Source organism: Echinops telfairi, unplaced genomic scaffold, assembly GCF_000313985.2.
Source record: "Echinops telfairi isolate 266 unplaced genomic scaffold, ASM31398v2 ScPeMD7_7400;HRSCAF=8409, whole genome shotgun sequence".
NCBI classification, from domain to species: Eukaryota; Metazoa; Chordata; class Mammalia; order Afrosoricida; family Tenrecidae; genus Echinops; species Echinops telfairi.
Window position 1 is genome coordinate 47,119,909 of NW_022111300.1, and position 15,381 is coordinate 47,135,289.

The window sequence follows — 15,381 nt, forward strand, 5'->3', positions numbered from 1 at the left end:
AGGAATAAAACATTCTTCATTTCAGAAGATGCTACCTCACAGGTACTTTAGGACAGCCGGAGACAAACGGAATATATTTATAAATGTCCCACATGAGTCCCCCTGATTTATCTCTCCTGGTTTCCTTTTGAATCCTGGCTTTCTCCTGGGGTGGCTTCTCTGGGATGTTAGTCAGAGGTCACTTTGTGAAAGCAATCAAGGGAGAGAAAATGGGAGGCAGGAAGCTAATTGGCAAATGAAACCTTCATTCAGAACTTAAGAAACTTCAACCCTGATGGGGCACAGAGGGGAAGCAGTTGGGGTTGAGAGTCAAGACCCTGTGGGCTCAAAATCCGACTCTGCCAGTTACTTTGAGGACTCTGGATAGATCAGCAAGACGTCTGAAGTGCCATTTTCACTAACGTCAAATAGGGGATTTGTTGCTGTTTTTGTAGCCCTTGACTCAATGCCAATTCATAGTGACCCTGTTCCATGGGCTGTCATCTTCACGGGAGCAGGCTGACAAGTATCTGCTCCCTCGGAGCCAGTGACCTTTCAGTTAGCAGCCAAGAACTCAATCTTCGGTCCCCAGGGCTCCATCAAATTGGGGTGTAAAGTGCTATGAATATTTGTCAAGAGTTGTCTGTATACGGTGACCCCTCAGTCACATTCCAATCACCTGACCTGACTTTTACCCCCACTCTCTGGACTGAAAGCCTGCTTCCATTGTCCCTCAAGACCTCCCTACCAACTAAACCCAGTGGTCCTTTCAACAGAAGGCTTGGACCCTTGTGACCAGTCCTGTCTTTCTCACTTGATGACCATCACAGTCCCTGGCCTTCTGCCTTCCTTCTCAGCTTCTTTTGTGGTCTTGCTCCTTCCAGGACCCCAGTCGCTGGTGGTCTTATAAGCTTCATCTTTGCCCTCATCTCTGTCCACACTTGTTCTCTGGGTGCAGCCCCATGATGTTAATAACATCTCTATGCCAATGGCTCAAACCATCTTTGGCTTAGACCATATATCTAAGCTTCAGGCTCAAAATCTTACTGCCTATGTGATAGCGCCATGTGTATAACTTGTAGACATTCCAGACATGGCATGGCCAGTAAGGAAATCTTGTTTTCACACCCAAACCTGGTCTGGCACCAAGAGTGCTGGCTGCCACCCAACATGTCTTAAAATCAGAGATCAGGGGGTGGGGGTGGGGGGCTGTTCTCTCTTTTCCCTGGCCACACACCTTCTCCCCACCTGTAAATTCTGTTCATGCTATAGCGGGATAATTCCCGAGTCCTTCGCTGCTCTCCTCTCCACTTCTACCATTGTCTCTCACTTGCCCAAATACTTGACCCTTCCACTGGTCTCTTGTCCCCAGCCTCCGCCTTCCCAACAAGATCTGTGCACGTGAGTCAGATCCTGTCTTGCCTCTGAAACTCTTCAGCTGTTTCCCGTTGTGCTTCAGATCACCCAAGCTCCTCACCTCGGCTCACCAGCCATTCGATGCAGAGCCCAGCCACCTCCTCGGCTCCCACCATATCCCCAGCGACTCTTTGCTCTGCTCTCATGTTTCAGGGATGTGGCCTCTCTCAGTTCCTAGAATGTTCTGACCCCCAAATGAAAGGGTTCCCCCTGGCTTGTGGGAGAAAAATGAAACGTCCTACTCCTGTACACAGCTGTAGCCTAAGAAATCTATCGGTCCAGTTCTACCACATTCTATAGGGTCGTTATGAGTCAGAATCGCTTTGATGGTGAATTTGGTTTGGTTTTGGATTTCTCTCCCAGTAGGTTAGACTCCATCCTTTAGGACACAGTTAACTATAGACCTCTCCGGGCAATTCTCTAAGGCAGCACCTCTGTTAAAATCTACCGCTACCATTATCTCCTTCATTTCTCAAGTCACCACTAATAGTATTTGTTATTTATTTACATGTTTATTGTGTGAAGCCCTGACTAGATTGTAAACTCAGTGCAGGCAAGGACCTGGCTCCCATGTTAACACCTAAAGCATACTCCAGCACCTATCACACAAAAGGTGCTCAAAAAGGTACTTAATAGATAAGAAAGGAACAGCTCTTGCTAGGTACAAGCCTGTGTACGACAATGCAAACTACTATCTCACCCTGTGCCATGCTCACACTTGTGGTTGTGTTTGAGGCCAGGATTGCAGCCACTGTGTCCACTGATCTCATTGAAGCGCTTCCTCTTTCTTGTCACTGACCTTCTCCTTAATCAAGGGTGTTTGGCTGGATTGACTAGAGAAACAGACCCAGTGACATTCATATGTGTGTGAGAGAGAGCGTTTTGTCAATAAGTAGTCATTTATCAGGAAAACATCCCATTCCAGTCCAAATCAAATCCTTAAGTCCAATACTAGTCCATAAATTCCTCTTTAGACTCAGAGCCCCCAGCAGTGATGGCAAATGCAGAAACATCACTGGCCGGTGGGTGCAAAGTCCCGTGAATCCAATGGCAGTGGCTCTGGCAGCTCCTCGAGTGACTCCATAGCAGGAAGGTAAAGATAGAGAGGGAGGGGTAAGGTTCCCAGGGCCCTCCTTATGAGGAAGTTATGCCCACAAGGAGGCACCACCAGGCTGTGACCTGATTGACAGGCTAGACTCCACCCCGACACTTCAAGTTGACATGAAATTATGTAACTATCACACCAACCATGATGTCCTTTTCCAGGGACTGGACTCTCCTGACATGTCCAAAGTAGATGAGACGTAGTCTCTGTATCCTCATTTCTAAGACTATACTTCTCCCAACACAGATGTGTTCTTTTGGCAGTCCATGATACTTTCAATGTTTATTGCCAACACTATAGTTTAAATGCACCATTCTTCTCCAGTCTTCTTTCTTCATTGTCCAACGTTCACCTACATATGAGGTGATTGAAAATACCATGGCGTGGGTCAGATGCATCTTGGTCCTCAAAGTGACATCCTTGCTCTTTGGCACTTTAAAGATGCCTTGTAAGGAAGATCTGCCCTGTGCAATATGTTCTCTGATGTCTTGATTGTTGCTTCTATGAGCATTGCTTTTTAACCCAAGCAAGGTGAAACCCTTGACAATTTCAAACTGTTCTTCACTTACCACGGATATTTATTGATTAAGTTGTGAGGATTCATGTTTCCTTCACATTGAGTTGTTATACATGCTGAAGACTGTAGTCTTTGATTTTCATCAATAAGTAGTTCAAGACCTCCTCAGCTTTAGCGATCAAGGTTGTGTCATCTGGTTATTGCAGGTTGCCTTCCCCCAATCCTGATGGCATGTTCTCCAGCGTCTCAGATGACTGACACAGCATACAGAGTGAAGAAGTCTGGTCAAAGGATACATCTCTGATGCACACCATCCTGATTTTAAACCATGCTGTGCATCTCCTTGTTCTGGGAGACCCAGACTCTTGGTTCATGTGCAAGTTCAGCATGAGGACAATAAAATGTTCTGGAATTCCCATGCTTTGCAGTGTTATCCTGAGTGTGCTATGCTCTACACAGTTTAATGTGATTGTGTTGTCAATGAAATGTAAGTTAATATCTTTCTAGTATTTAGTATTCTCTGCTTTCATCCATCTGACACCCAAGACCCCATCTTCTTCTGAATCTGACTTGAATGTTTGGGAGGTCCATGTACTATTACAGCGGATTTTTAATTACCGTCAGCAAAATTTTACTTGCATGTAATATTAATGATATTGTTTGATAATTTGTCCTATCACTTGGGTCATTATTCTTTTAAACAGGCACAAATATGGGTCTTTCCCAATAGGTTGGCCCTGTAGCGATCTGCTAAGTTTCTTGGGATAGACTGGTGAGTGCTTCCAGAGGTGTTTTGGAATATTTCAGTTGGTTTTCTGTCAATTCCTCAGACTTTGATACTCTTAGTCCCTTCAGTATTATCTGTTCTTGGTCAATTGTTACCTCTTGATGGCGAACCAATGGTTCAACCAATTCTATGTTGTACAATGATTCTCTACTCCTTCTGTCATCTTTTGAGGCTTCCTTCATTGTTCAATACAGACTCTTTCAGCATTGCCACTCTAGACTTGAATTTTTTTCTTCAGTTGTTTCAGCTGGAGATATTTTTGAGAGTGTTCTTCCCTTTCAATTTTCTATCTCCAAAAGGTATATCTGCATCTTTTTAAGTTGCCCACTGAAATTTTTTGTTTAGCTCCTTGATGTCAACATTTTCCACCCATTTGCGTTAACTATTCTAAATTCAAGAGCACTTTTGGTCTTTTCTTTCTTTTCTGTCTCTTCATTGACCTTTTGTTGTCTTCATGTATGAAGTTCTTGATATTATTTCACAAATCATTTAGAGTTCAATTACTCAAACCTGTTCTTAACATGGTCTCTAAATTCAGGTGCGATATACCAAAATCATATTTTGGCTCTAGTGGACTTGTTTTAGTTTTTGTCAACTTCCACTTTAATTTATACATAATCAATTGATGTTTTGTTCTACAGTCCCTCCCTGTCCTTGTTTTGACTGATGATATTGGGCATCCCCATCAATTGGTAGTCAATTTGATTCCTGTGAATCAAAGTGAATATTTTTTAAGCGTTTAGTACAGTACCTGGTCCAGTATAAGTTCTTTATCATCATGACTCATAAGTAGAGTGGTAGTACTAGTAGTATTAGTAGTAGTGGTGGTAACAGTAGTAATATTGTAAAATCTGTAACCACGGAAACCTGGCAGAGAAGGAAAACTCAAAGGTTTTCCAGTAAAAGGAATAATTGAAAAGTGGTAAGACTCCACTGTCAAAGGAAGAAAACTTTCAAGACCTGGAAAAACAAGGCAGCCCCACTGAGTTCCCGCTTTCACAGGTTTCATTGTAATAGGAAGACTAATATCAGCAGTTCATGCCAGGAATTTGCAACTCATGATCACAATATGTAACACAGCTGTCCATCTGTCAGCTTCAAATCCTGTGATGTTTCTTTGATCTCTCCCTTTCTTTCCTTCTCAATCTCTCTCTCTCTTCCTTCCTTCCTTCCTTTCTTCCTTCCTTCTTTCCTTTTCTTCCTATACAAATCTGTTCGCTCTTCCTGTTGAGAACTCCTCGTCAATGTCTCTTAGCTTCATCTCTTCCTCTCCAGGATCTCCATCATCCCCTTTGGTCTTCATGATTAGATGAGCCCAGCAGGCCCTCCCCCACCACCATGGAGAGACGGTCCCTCCATTCTCTCCTCCCCAGGGTTCGTCACATGTATCTCCTTGAAACTCATTTCCACCATGTCGCTACTCTGATGAAGAAGGCACTGTAGCCCTTAAATGTTTATCAGCAGTTCTTGCATCAAGTTCAAGGTTTTCCAGCAGACAAGCCCTCCAACCCAATCCCACAATCTCTCAAATCAGGTCCGGGCCCCAGCCATGCTGGGTCTCCTGCTTCGCCCCCAACACACACCACATTTGTCCCTCCCCCAGACATGCCAGGACATGCTGCCCGGCCCCTCCTCTCTGTTAAAGCACATTCAAATTCTCCATGCTCTCTGCTTAAAGGAGAAGGTCACCATGTTACTGTGAGGTGAGGAGAATGAACAGCTTGTATGAAATCAGCCTAGGGCACTAGGCTCACAGGGGCTATGTTCATTGCCCAAAATCACACAGAAGGTGGCGGGAAAAGCTAGGAGAGAAGCACCAATCCTTTGGGCTCTGAAGCCATGCTCTCTCCTTGCCGATGCCCTGTGTGGGTGCAGGGACCTGAGGTTTTGCACAGACCAATGAGTGAATGGTGGAACCTGGACTGACTGCATTCTCAGTCCAGGTCTCGCTGAGCACCCTGTCACGCTCACAGTTAGCTATCCCAGCCCAGGGTGCAGCCCACCCCAGGCTTCTCATTAGCCATGACACTGGCACCCAGTGTCTGTCTTGAGCCTGCACTGAGTGTGTGACCACCCATGAAGATGACAATTATACAAGTGCCAAACCACACACACACAAATACACTCTCTTTTGAAGGAGACTCAATCCCCTCTCATTCCCTTTATCCGTGGGGTCTTCAGCTTGTCCCAATGGGTTCCCAGAGATGGCTGTTTGGAGAGCTGGCCCAAGTATTTGCTTATTACAGAAAGGAATTTGGCAACAGTGCTGAGCTGTAATTAGTATGGCCTTAAAAAATCCACACTGGGCTTTCCAGGGACAAGGTAGTGTCAAGTCGCTCAAGATTATATTGACAGATGCAAAGGGGTAGGAGTGGGGGTGCTGAGGACATGCTGCTGCTTGCATCTGCACTGCCAACTCCCACCGAGGGTAGGACCACACAGGAGTCTCCTGACCACAAGCTGTGGGCACTTAACTGCATGCTCAGAACGATGGGAGTCGTGATGACAAAAAGAGTGCAAACTACCACTGTTTGCAGCATCCTAAAACAATGAGGATGTCTCACAATCAGCTTGTACTTTGCCACCCTTTGCTGCTCCTGAGGCTACAGATATTAAAACAAAAGAATGATTAGGACAAAAAGGAATCTTTGCTCGGTCCTAGTCTGTCCAGGAGATAGGGCCAGGTTTGGGGTGGGATGTTTTCCCAAGACTGTGCATAACTATGTTCTGGCAACTCTACTCCCCAGGCCCCTGACCTTCCTCAGAACAGCCGAAGCTCGGCCCGTGTTTGTGAAGTTAAATATGGGTCTGTGTGTGACACGTTTTGATGACCCTGCCCATTTGCTGGTTGATCTTGAGCAAGTGTCCCTTCGGTGCAGCTTTCTCTGCCCAATGCCTGCTCTGGGCCTGGCAGCCCCTGGGACTGAATGCACACAGCTGTGCTGGTTATGAGACTGGTGACTCAGCCCTTTCCACACTTTGCACACCCACACCCACCTTTCCACACTCTGATTTGTGACCTGGGACTCACCAAAACACAACTGCACCTTTTCCCACCAGCTCCCCATTTTGATCTGCCGGTAGGATGCGCTAGAAAGAGACCAAGGCGCTCCTTTCACCCTGCCAGCAGTTGGTTCCGTTTTTCCCACCTCCCACAGCCAGCCTCACCACAACCCCTCAGAAATAACAGCCCCCACCAGTCAGACAGACCCCTCCTCAGCAGGTGAGGCAGAAGAGATGATCTGTTTTAAGCTCTCGCGAAGCACCAGCCCAGGTGGGCAGCACCCTGTCCTCAGAAGACTCAGAGCAAGCCTTAAAGTCCACTTTTCCAAATGTTTAAATTTCAAATGCTCCAGCCTCTTCCCTCTGTTACCTTGGCTAGAGGGATCATAGCTGTATTCTGGAGTTAGCATCTGATTCCTGGGTGCTCCCATCTAGCTAGCCTTTTCAATCCTCAATATTCAACTCTCTCTCTTAACCTAGCGGATGTAGGTCTGGCTCCCTGATTGAATTGACACAATGATGCTCCTCGGAAGCCAGGCCCCCTTCAAAGCTGGTTCTGCCGCTGTCTTCCAAGCCCCCCTGCCTTTGTGTGGGTGGTCTCTTCCTCCTACTCTAGAGTTAGGTTCATCGACAAGGAGAATCCACCAACAGTGGGAATCCCTTGCTAAAATTCTCAGGCGCTCTGATGGTATAATGCCATACAGATTGAGATGTTCGCTACCAGGTTGGTGGTTCAAACCCTCCAACTGCTCCACAAGAAGATGAGGTTTTCTGTTCCCCTAAAGCTTGACATCCTCAGAAACCCACAGAAGTAATCTTACCCTGTCCTATGGGACTGAACAAAATAAACTCCATGGCAGTGAAGATTTTGCAGGGTTTGGGGCTAAAATTGTATGGTGAACCCAATGTTCTATGTCCAAAAGTGCAGTAAGAAGTTATAGATTTGCACTAGTGGAAAACTCTTACAGAAAGACGATGCCCTCCAAAATAAACAACTCACCGCCATTGAGTCCATCCCAACTCATGATGACCATGTAGGACGAAACAGAACTGACCCTGTGGGCTTTCAGGCTGTGGGTCTTTATGAGAGCAGAAAGATACAACGGTGCCAGAGCTCTTAGAAGACACCAGCCTTTCTCCAGTCCAGCTGCACTCGGGGTTCCCTGTTTAATTCCCCTGCTCACCAACCCACCTATGTCCTGCTGGTATTTCCAGGACAGACATGCTCTTTAAAGTAATGGAGCTCGTTCTAGATTTCATTGTGAAAGCTCATCGATGGTATGGTTAGAGGAACAACTGAAGTGTGTTGGTGATCAGTGCCCCTGACTCAATTTCAATTCACAGTGGCTCAATGTACCAGACCAGGGCTGCCCCTTAGGATTTCCTGGATCAGAATCAAAAGCCTTGGGCTTTGAGTTTAATCTTTACAGGCACAGATTGCCAGATCTTCTGCAGAGATCAAACCACCAACCTTTAGAAGGGGGAGGCCCATATGAACAGAAGCAGGAGAAAGAGGAAATCAAATTGTTGTTGTTAGGTGTCGTTGAGTTGGTTTTGGCCCATGGAGACCCTAGGCACAACAGAGTAAAACTATAGTACACCAAAAAAGCCAAGATCAGGTTTTAGCTAAGATCCCCATTCCCTTTACATACGATAACATTTCTAAGGAACCGATGCCTACCAGCTTCTCTGAAACGCTCGTTTTCATCTGGAGAGGTGAACATGGCAAGGGGCTATTCTCAAAAGTCAAGCAAGGGAGTGATCTGCGTCCAAGTCAGTGAGAAATTGACACGGGGACCAGCTACTCGTCCTGAGTGTCATCTGCCCGTGACAGCGCTCAGGCTCGGAATGAAGTGGAGAGTGGGAGCCTAATCTAGAAACACAGGGTCTACGTGGCTAGCACCAGACTAACTGCAGGATGCAACCATGTTGGGTAGGGGGTGGTACCCAGGCGAGTCATGGCACAGAGAATGTGGGCATGTGGCATCTTCCACAACAAAGACCAGCTGCCTGCTGCTGTGGCCGTGACCTGCACCATCTCTCAGGAATGCCCGTGGTTACCGAGCTTTCTATTCTTAATAGTCACAGACATTCCTGAGAAGGAGAAATTCTGAACTATGAGAGCTAAGAATTCGATTGCCTTTGGTGACTTGAATGGCTATCTGTTTCTGGAGGCCAGGTTTTCCTGGTGAGGGGGAATCTGTAAAGTGGAACCGAGGGAAGAAAGGAGAGGTGGGAGACAGTATGTAAGGGAAATGGAGATGTAGGACACTGGAGACGCTTGGTCACGGCCTTCTGTGAAGCCCCCAGGAGAAGAATAATGGCTACCATCGAAAGCCATGCCCAGAGTTGGGAACAGAGCCTGGTAGAACAGGTGCTGTGTGACAGGCTGTTGCTCATCCAGCAGTTCGAGGAAGAAGGTCCTAAAGAGCTGGCTCCATAAAGATGACCATCAAGAAACCCTGACAGGCGGTTCTAGTCTGTTGTACAGGATCACCCCGAGTTGGAGGCCAACTTGGCAGCTACAAGCAGCCACCCCACAGACTGTGTCTGTATTGAGAAAAGAGGGGTGGGGTGGGGCCAGTGGGAACCCACCGAGTCTCGGCCTGTGTATTATAAGAGTGAGTTTGGCCTCAGGAAGAACAGGATGAGGTGGAGGGCAATTCCTTCATGCTGCCCCATGACTCACCGTACCATGCCACTTGGCAGGGGGCAGGGGGAGAGATGGGCAGGGAGGCGGACAATGACCTAAGGAGACACACGTGCACATTGTTAGGACCTGATGGATGTGGGTCCAATCCAAGCCCAGCAAAGAAAGCCCCGGGCCCTGGGCTGCAGGGACTCGGGGATGTTTGGTGCTTAGTAACCAGGCACATGGCATCCCATCCCTGTTCCCAAGAAAGAGCCTTGCCCACAGCACAGGGAGAAGTGGGGAAGGAAGGAGAGGGGAGGAGATGCTCCTCTAAGCAACAAGGAGCAAGAACTGACCAACTGCCCCTCCCGACTTCCAAGGGCAAGCCCATGCTGCCTCAACGAGCTGTGGCTCCTGCGGGCCCCTAGCCTCTCTCCACGGGAGCCACTGCAGACCAGTATAATGTGAGCAGTCTCTCTGGTTGTCTGAGTTCCTGTTTGGCCTTTCTCCTCTCCCTTCTTCTCCTTCCCTTGTCTTCCTCCCCCCCCTCCCTTCCTCCCTCCCTCAGCAGCTTTGCCAACTGCTTACCAAAAGTTGCTTCCCAGCTCCCTAAGATGAAGGGGACACGATGTCACAGAGGGCTCTGGCCCTACCCCTGCTCCATTCCTGCAGACCATTTCCTTGAGCACTTAGTATAGGGTCCCTATCTTTATGTGACCACAAGTCTAGAAAGTTCTTCAAATTCTTTCTGCCAAGACAGATGACAACAAAGCCCGCTGATGGGAGCTCCTACCTAGCCCCTCTGACATCACAGGGGCTAGGCGGGGAGGGAAGGCGCTCAGGCTCCAGGATCTTCTCAGCAGCCCTGATTTCCACCTTCCTGTTGGTCACTCGCCCTGGTCATGCTGCCGTGGTCATGCTTTAGGCTGTGATCCGTATGGTCAGCAATTCTAAGCCACCAGCCGCTCCTAAGGAGAAAGACAGGGCTTTCTACTCCCATAAAGATTTCCTCTCTGAAACCCCCAGGGGCAGTTCTCCTGTCCTATAGCGTCGCTGTGCATCAGCACCCACTTGATGGCAGTGAGCGAGCTGAGGGGTGTGTGCTGGAGCCTCGTGGCGCAGCAGTGAAGTGCTCCTCTGCTCACCCAAGCATCAGCAGTTGGAACCTGCCAGCGGCCCAGAGACAGGAAGCTGTGGCAGCGTGTGTCTGCAGAGATGGCAATCTCTGAAGCCCTGGGGGACAGGTCTACTTTGCCCCTCAGGGTCACTGTGACTCTAAGTCAAGTGGACAGCAGTGACTGTGTTATTTTTTGTTTGTTTGCTTCCCTGGCATGTTTAACGCTCACCCAGGGCAGGGCTTACATTGGCATCTCAGGATCCCAGTAGGCTCAGGTGTGTTGAAGGCTCAGAAAACAGTTGAGTTGATAAATGCCATGGTCGCTGTGTGTGTGCTCCAGAGTTTCCGAGCCTGTAAATCTCCATGAGAGCAGACATCCTCATTTGTCTTGTATGGAGGGATTGTTGGCTTGGAACCAATGACCTTGTGGTTAATAAAAAATACTCCAAACTCACTTTGTCAAGTTAATTCTGACTCATAGTGACCCAGTAGCACAGGCTAGAAGGCCTGCGGGGAGTTTCTGAGACTGTAACTCTTTACGGGAGTAGACAGCCGGTCTTTCTTCTGCAGGGTAGCTGGTGGTTTTAAACTGCTGACCCCAAGGTTAGCAGCCCAATGTGTAACCACTAAGTCACCAGGTTTCCGTTAACCTGGTGGTTCTCAGCCTTCCTTATGCCACCACACTTTCATACAGTTCCTCGTGTTGTGGTGACCCCCAACCATAAAATTGTTTTCATTGCTATTTTATAACTGTTATTTTGCTACTGTTATGAATCGGGCAACTCCTGTGAAAGGTTCGTTCGACCCCCCAAAGGGGTCGCGACCCACAGGTTGAGAACTGCTGCTGTAACAGTTTGCTGCTTACACTACATACATACATACATGTACCTATCGGTTAACCGTTTCCACAAACTTGTATATACTACATACATGCATATACACACATACATATGTCTTATGTTTTCATTAAAAAGCCTTGGAATCCCAGTGCACCTCTGGCTGAGAACCTGCTTCCAAATGGAATGGATTTGCATGGCCTGGGGGTAGACCTAAGGGGAACGGCTTTCTGTTCGGCGCACCACCAGCCGGACACCTCTGCTTTCTTAACACAGAAAGGAAGAATTGAATTGTGGGAGAAAAAAGAATAATACTTATGTGCATGGGATGAAGAAATTCAGATTCTAAGTAGAAGTGGGAAGGGCAGGCGTGGACACAGGGCTATTTTTTGGTCAGTTTTCCTCTCACAATTCCTGGCTCCAAGAAGCCCACAGCTCAGGCCCCCCTCCCCTCCCCCCCACCTGCAGCGGACACGCTGCTGTGTGATTTGGCCAAGCGTCAGCGTGAGGTCTCCTCCTGAATCAGCCACTACCTGCCCAGCCAGCCGGGGCAGGCATCCTGGGACTATAGCTCCTGGTGTCTTCTTGGGGTCCTTGGCACCTAATCCGCATACCCACACTGCCAGCAATGCCCCGGGCCGCCTTCTGCAGCTCCCGCCTTTGGACAATGCACAGCCAACAGCCCACGGGTTGCTTGTGCCCTCTCTGCTGGAAGCGCGAGGGAGCAGAGACGATCTGGTGGGTTAATACCCTTCTGTCTATGCATGCCCATCAGCGTCGAAATTGGCCCCATTTATAGAGTTCCTATTATGGGAAAGACGCTGGGCTAGGTGCTTAGCATACATTAATCTCTGAGGATCACAGGAGCCCCACCAAAGACAAGCTTGTGCCCTGTGCTCCTCAGGGATACGAGGAGGAAATTGAGGGCTATAAAAGGTAAAGAATTCGTCAAGGACACTCAGTTTGTAACGTGCTGGGGGCGGAGTGGGTTAAGCTTCGGGCTATTAACCACAAGGTCAGAAGTTCAAACCCACCAACCACTCCTCGGGAGATTTACAGTGTTAGATGTCCACAGGGGCAGTCTGCCCTGCCCCCAAGGGCCGCACGAGTCTGAACGGACTTGACGGTGGTGAGTGTGTCCTTTTGTTTTGAATTTATAGACAGTGCTACAGGGCAGATGAATTTTGTTTTCTGGTCTCATGTTGGTTGTTGTTTTTTAAGAAACTTGTCTCATGATCTTAGTCCCTGAACTACACAAAGTCCTAACTACCCCAGCAATGACCGAGTTAGTGGGGGCTAGCGAGCTTTATTTAGCTCTTTTGTTGTTGTCCCTTGAGAGAGAGAGACTGTGATCCTGTTGTTGTTATTAGGTCCTGCCTAGTCAGTTCCAACTCCTAAGGACTGGAGCACCAGAGACTGAAAGACTCCTCAGTCCTCAAAATCGCTGTTCTGTTTGAGTCCATTGTTGCAGCCACTGTCCGTCCATCCCCTTGAGGGGCTTCCTCTTTGTGGCTGGCCCTCTAAGCTTCCCCAAGCATCCTGTCCTTCTGCAGGGACCGGTCCCTCCTGACAACATGGAGAGAACGCGAACACGATAGGTGTGTCGGCTCCACCGTGGATGGAAAGAACAGAAGAAAGAACAAACCTGTCTCAGACGGAGCACAGCCTCGGGAGGGCGTGCGTTCTCCTGCCAGGAGAGGTTTGCTCTTCCTTCTAGCCAACCCGGGGATGCCCAAAGAACCTATAGGCAAACACACCCACCTTCTTTCTGTCCGTATACATTGTCGGCCAATCCAGATCCAGAAATGCATCTGTGAATTTGGCCTAAAAATAGCAAGCCTGGACTTCTAGTCATTACCAAGCGGTCTGGGAGGGGCAGTCTTGGGCTGGGCATCTAAGCCTGACTTGATAGAGCATGTCCCCAACTCTACTTCCATGTTTAACTCTGGGTGGCTCGATGATGAGCCCTGAAACTCCCCGACCAGGGCAAGCAACAATGGTGACAAAGACTCATAGTCAGGAGTTAAATTCCTTTGACTTCTGAAAGATTCCTGGGATCACAACCAGGAAGCGAGCGCTGCAGAAATCCCCAGAGGTCCCTTAGCATCTCTGGGATGTGGCTTAACCACATCCAAGCTTTTTCAGTTTTCCAACCAACTTGAGTCTTCAAGATGTTTTTGAAACTTCAGAACCTATTTCACAGCAAATACTCTTAAATTAAATTTTTATGGTGTCTAGGCTGAGCCCTTTTTCTTTTCCCAGGTCTGTCACGTGGCAACGATTGGTCTGGTCAGCAGAAATGTTGATGAGGAAAGATTGGCTCCTCCTGACCAGATACACTCCTGCCCACTGGCCCCCTCATTGGGGCCAGCATTCTCCAGGACCCCCGTTTCTCAGACTTTATAGCATAGCAGTGAGTGAAGGGTGCTGGACATCCCCTGCTTAGAGCGTCCACCTGCTAACTGAAAGGCTGATGGTTCTAGCCCACCAGCCGCTCCACAGAAGATGTAACAGTCTGCCTCTGTAGACATCTACAGTCTCAGAAGCCCTAGGAAGCAGTTCTACTCCATTTTCCGGGCCAGTGGTTCTCAACTGTGGGTCGCAACCCCTCTGGGGGGGGTCGAACGACCCTTTCACAGGGCTTGCCTGATTCATAATAGTAGCAAAATGACAGTGATGAAGTAGCAACGAAACTAATTTCATGACTTGGGGGGTCACCACAACATGAGGAACTGTACGAAAGGGTCACGGCATGAGGAAGGTTGAGAACCACTGTTCTAGGCAGAGGTGGGAAACCTTTTCTCTGCCAAGGGACATTTGCCTCTGTCTAGTATCATGCCTGTGATGGCTGGGACTGTGCCGCACTCTGTGGTGAGGTATGGATGGTTTCCTGGGCCACAGATGGCCCGCAGACCTGAGGCTCTTCGACCCTGTACTGGGCTGGGCTCTGAGTCGGATCCGCTCAGTGACGGTGAGTTTGTGTGTTTCTGTGTCTATTCTTCAACTTGTATTTTTTGAGACAAGCATGTCCAATGCTTGTCAGTTCTTTGCAGAAAGACTTTGTAAACATTGGAGTTGGGGGGTGGTGGTGTCATTCTTCCTTGCATGAATATATGAGTATGTTTGAGCTGTGCATATTACACATGCCAATTTTTTTTTAATTGAAAAAAAAACAGTCTTCCAGTTTGAAGGGCAGCCTTGAGTTCATTGCCACGCCGACGTCCCTTGCGTGCTCTCTCCCCAGCTTCACTCGGACATGGACAGGGGGGACGGGTCCATCAAGTACATCCTATCCGGAGAGGGCGCAGGCATCGTGTTCACTATCGACGACACCACGGGGGACATCCACGCCATCCAGAGGCTGGACCGCGAGGAGAGGGCCCAGTACACCCTGCGAGCCCAAGCCCTCGACCGGCGGACGGGCCGGCCCATGGAGCCCGAGTCCGAGTTCATCATCAAAATCCAAGACATCAACGACAACGAGCCCAAGTTCCTCAACGGGCCATACGTGGCGGCTGTCCCAGAGATGTCGCCAGTGGGTACGTGGCGGTGTGCCTCACAAGCAACCACTGCAGACGGGGCATCCATGAGGGCGTCAACACATGCACAGAGGAGCACTCGTGTGGAGGACCAGCCTACCCACCACAGAGGGGGTCCAGGGGATGGTTGTGTGATTGAGGGGTGAGCTAAAGAGACAGCAGAGAAGAGAGCGCAGGCAAGGGCGCACCTGCTTCCATGATGGCCAAACCAGAGGGAGACGACCTTACTGACCCATAGACTTAGGTAGTCTCAGGCAAGCAGGTCACAGCAAGCTCACACATCACAGGAAGGCGCACATTAACAGCACATGCATAATGTGAGGGGGATGAGCTAGGTTAACAGCACATGCATAATGTGAGGGGGATGAGCTAGGTTAACAGCACATGCATAATGTGAGGGGGATAAGCTAGGGTTATACATGCTATAGGAATGGGTTATCCTAGAGCAGC

The 15,381-nt window shown here is 48.7% G+C and overlaps 1 protein-coding gene across 1 annotated transcript in view; it reads left to right on the forward strand.

The window, feature by feature from the left end:
* The window catches only part of CDH20 (cadherin 20), a 264,681-nt gene that overhangs the window by 193,548 nt on the left and 55,752 nt on the right, over positions 1 to 15,381 (forward strand). Inside the window, exon 3 of the mRNA XM_004703023.2 lies at positions 14,637 to 14,931. Coding sequence (XP_004703080.1) covers positions 14,637 to 14,931 — 295 coding nt within the window. The remainder of the gene's footprint in view (positions 1 to 14,636; positions 14,932 to 15,381) is intronic.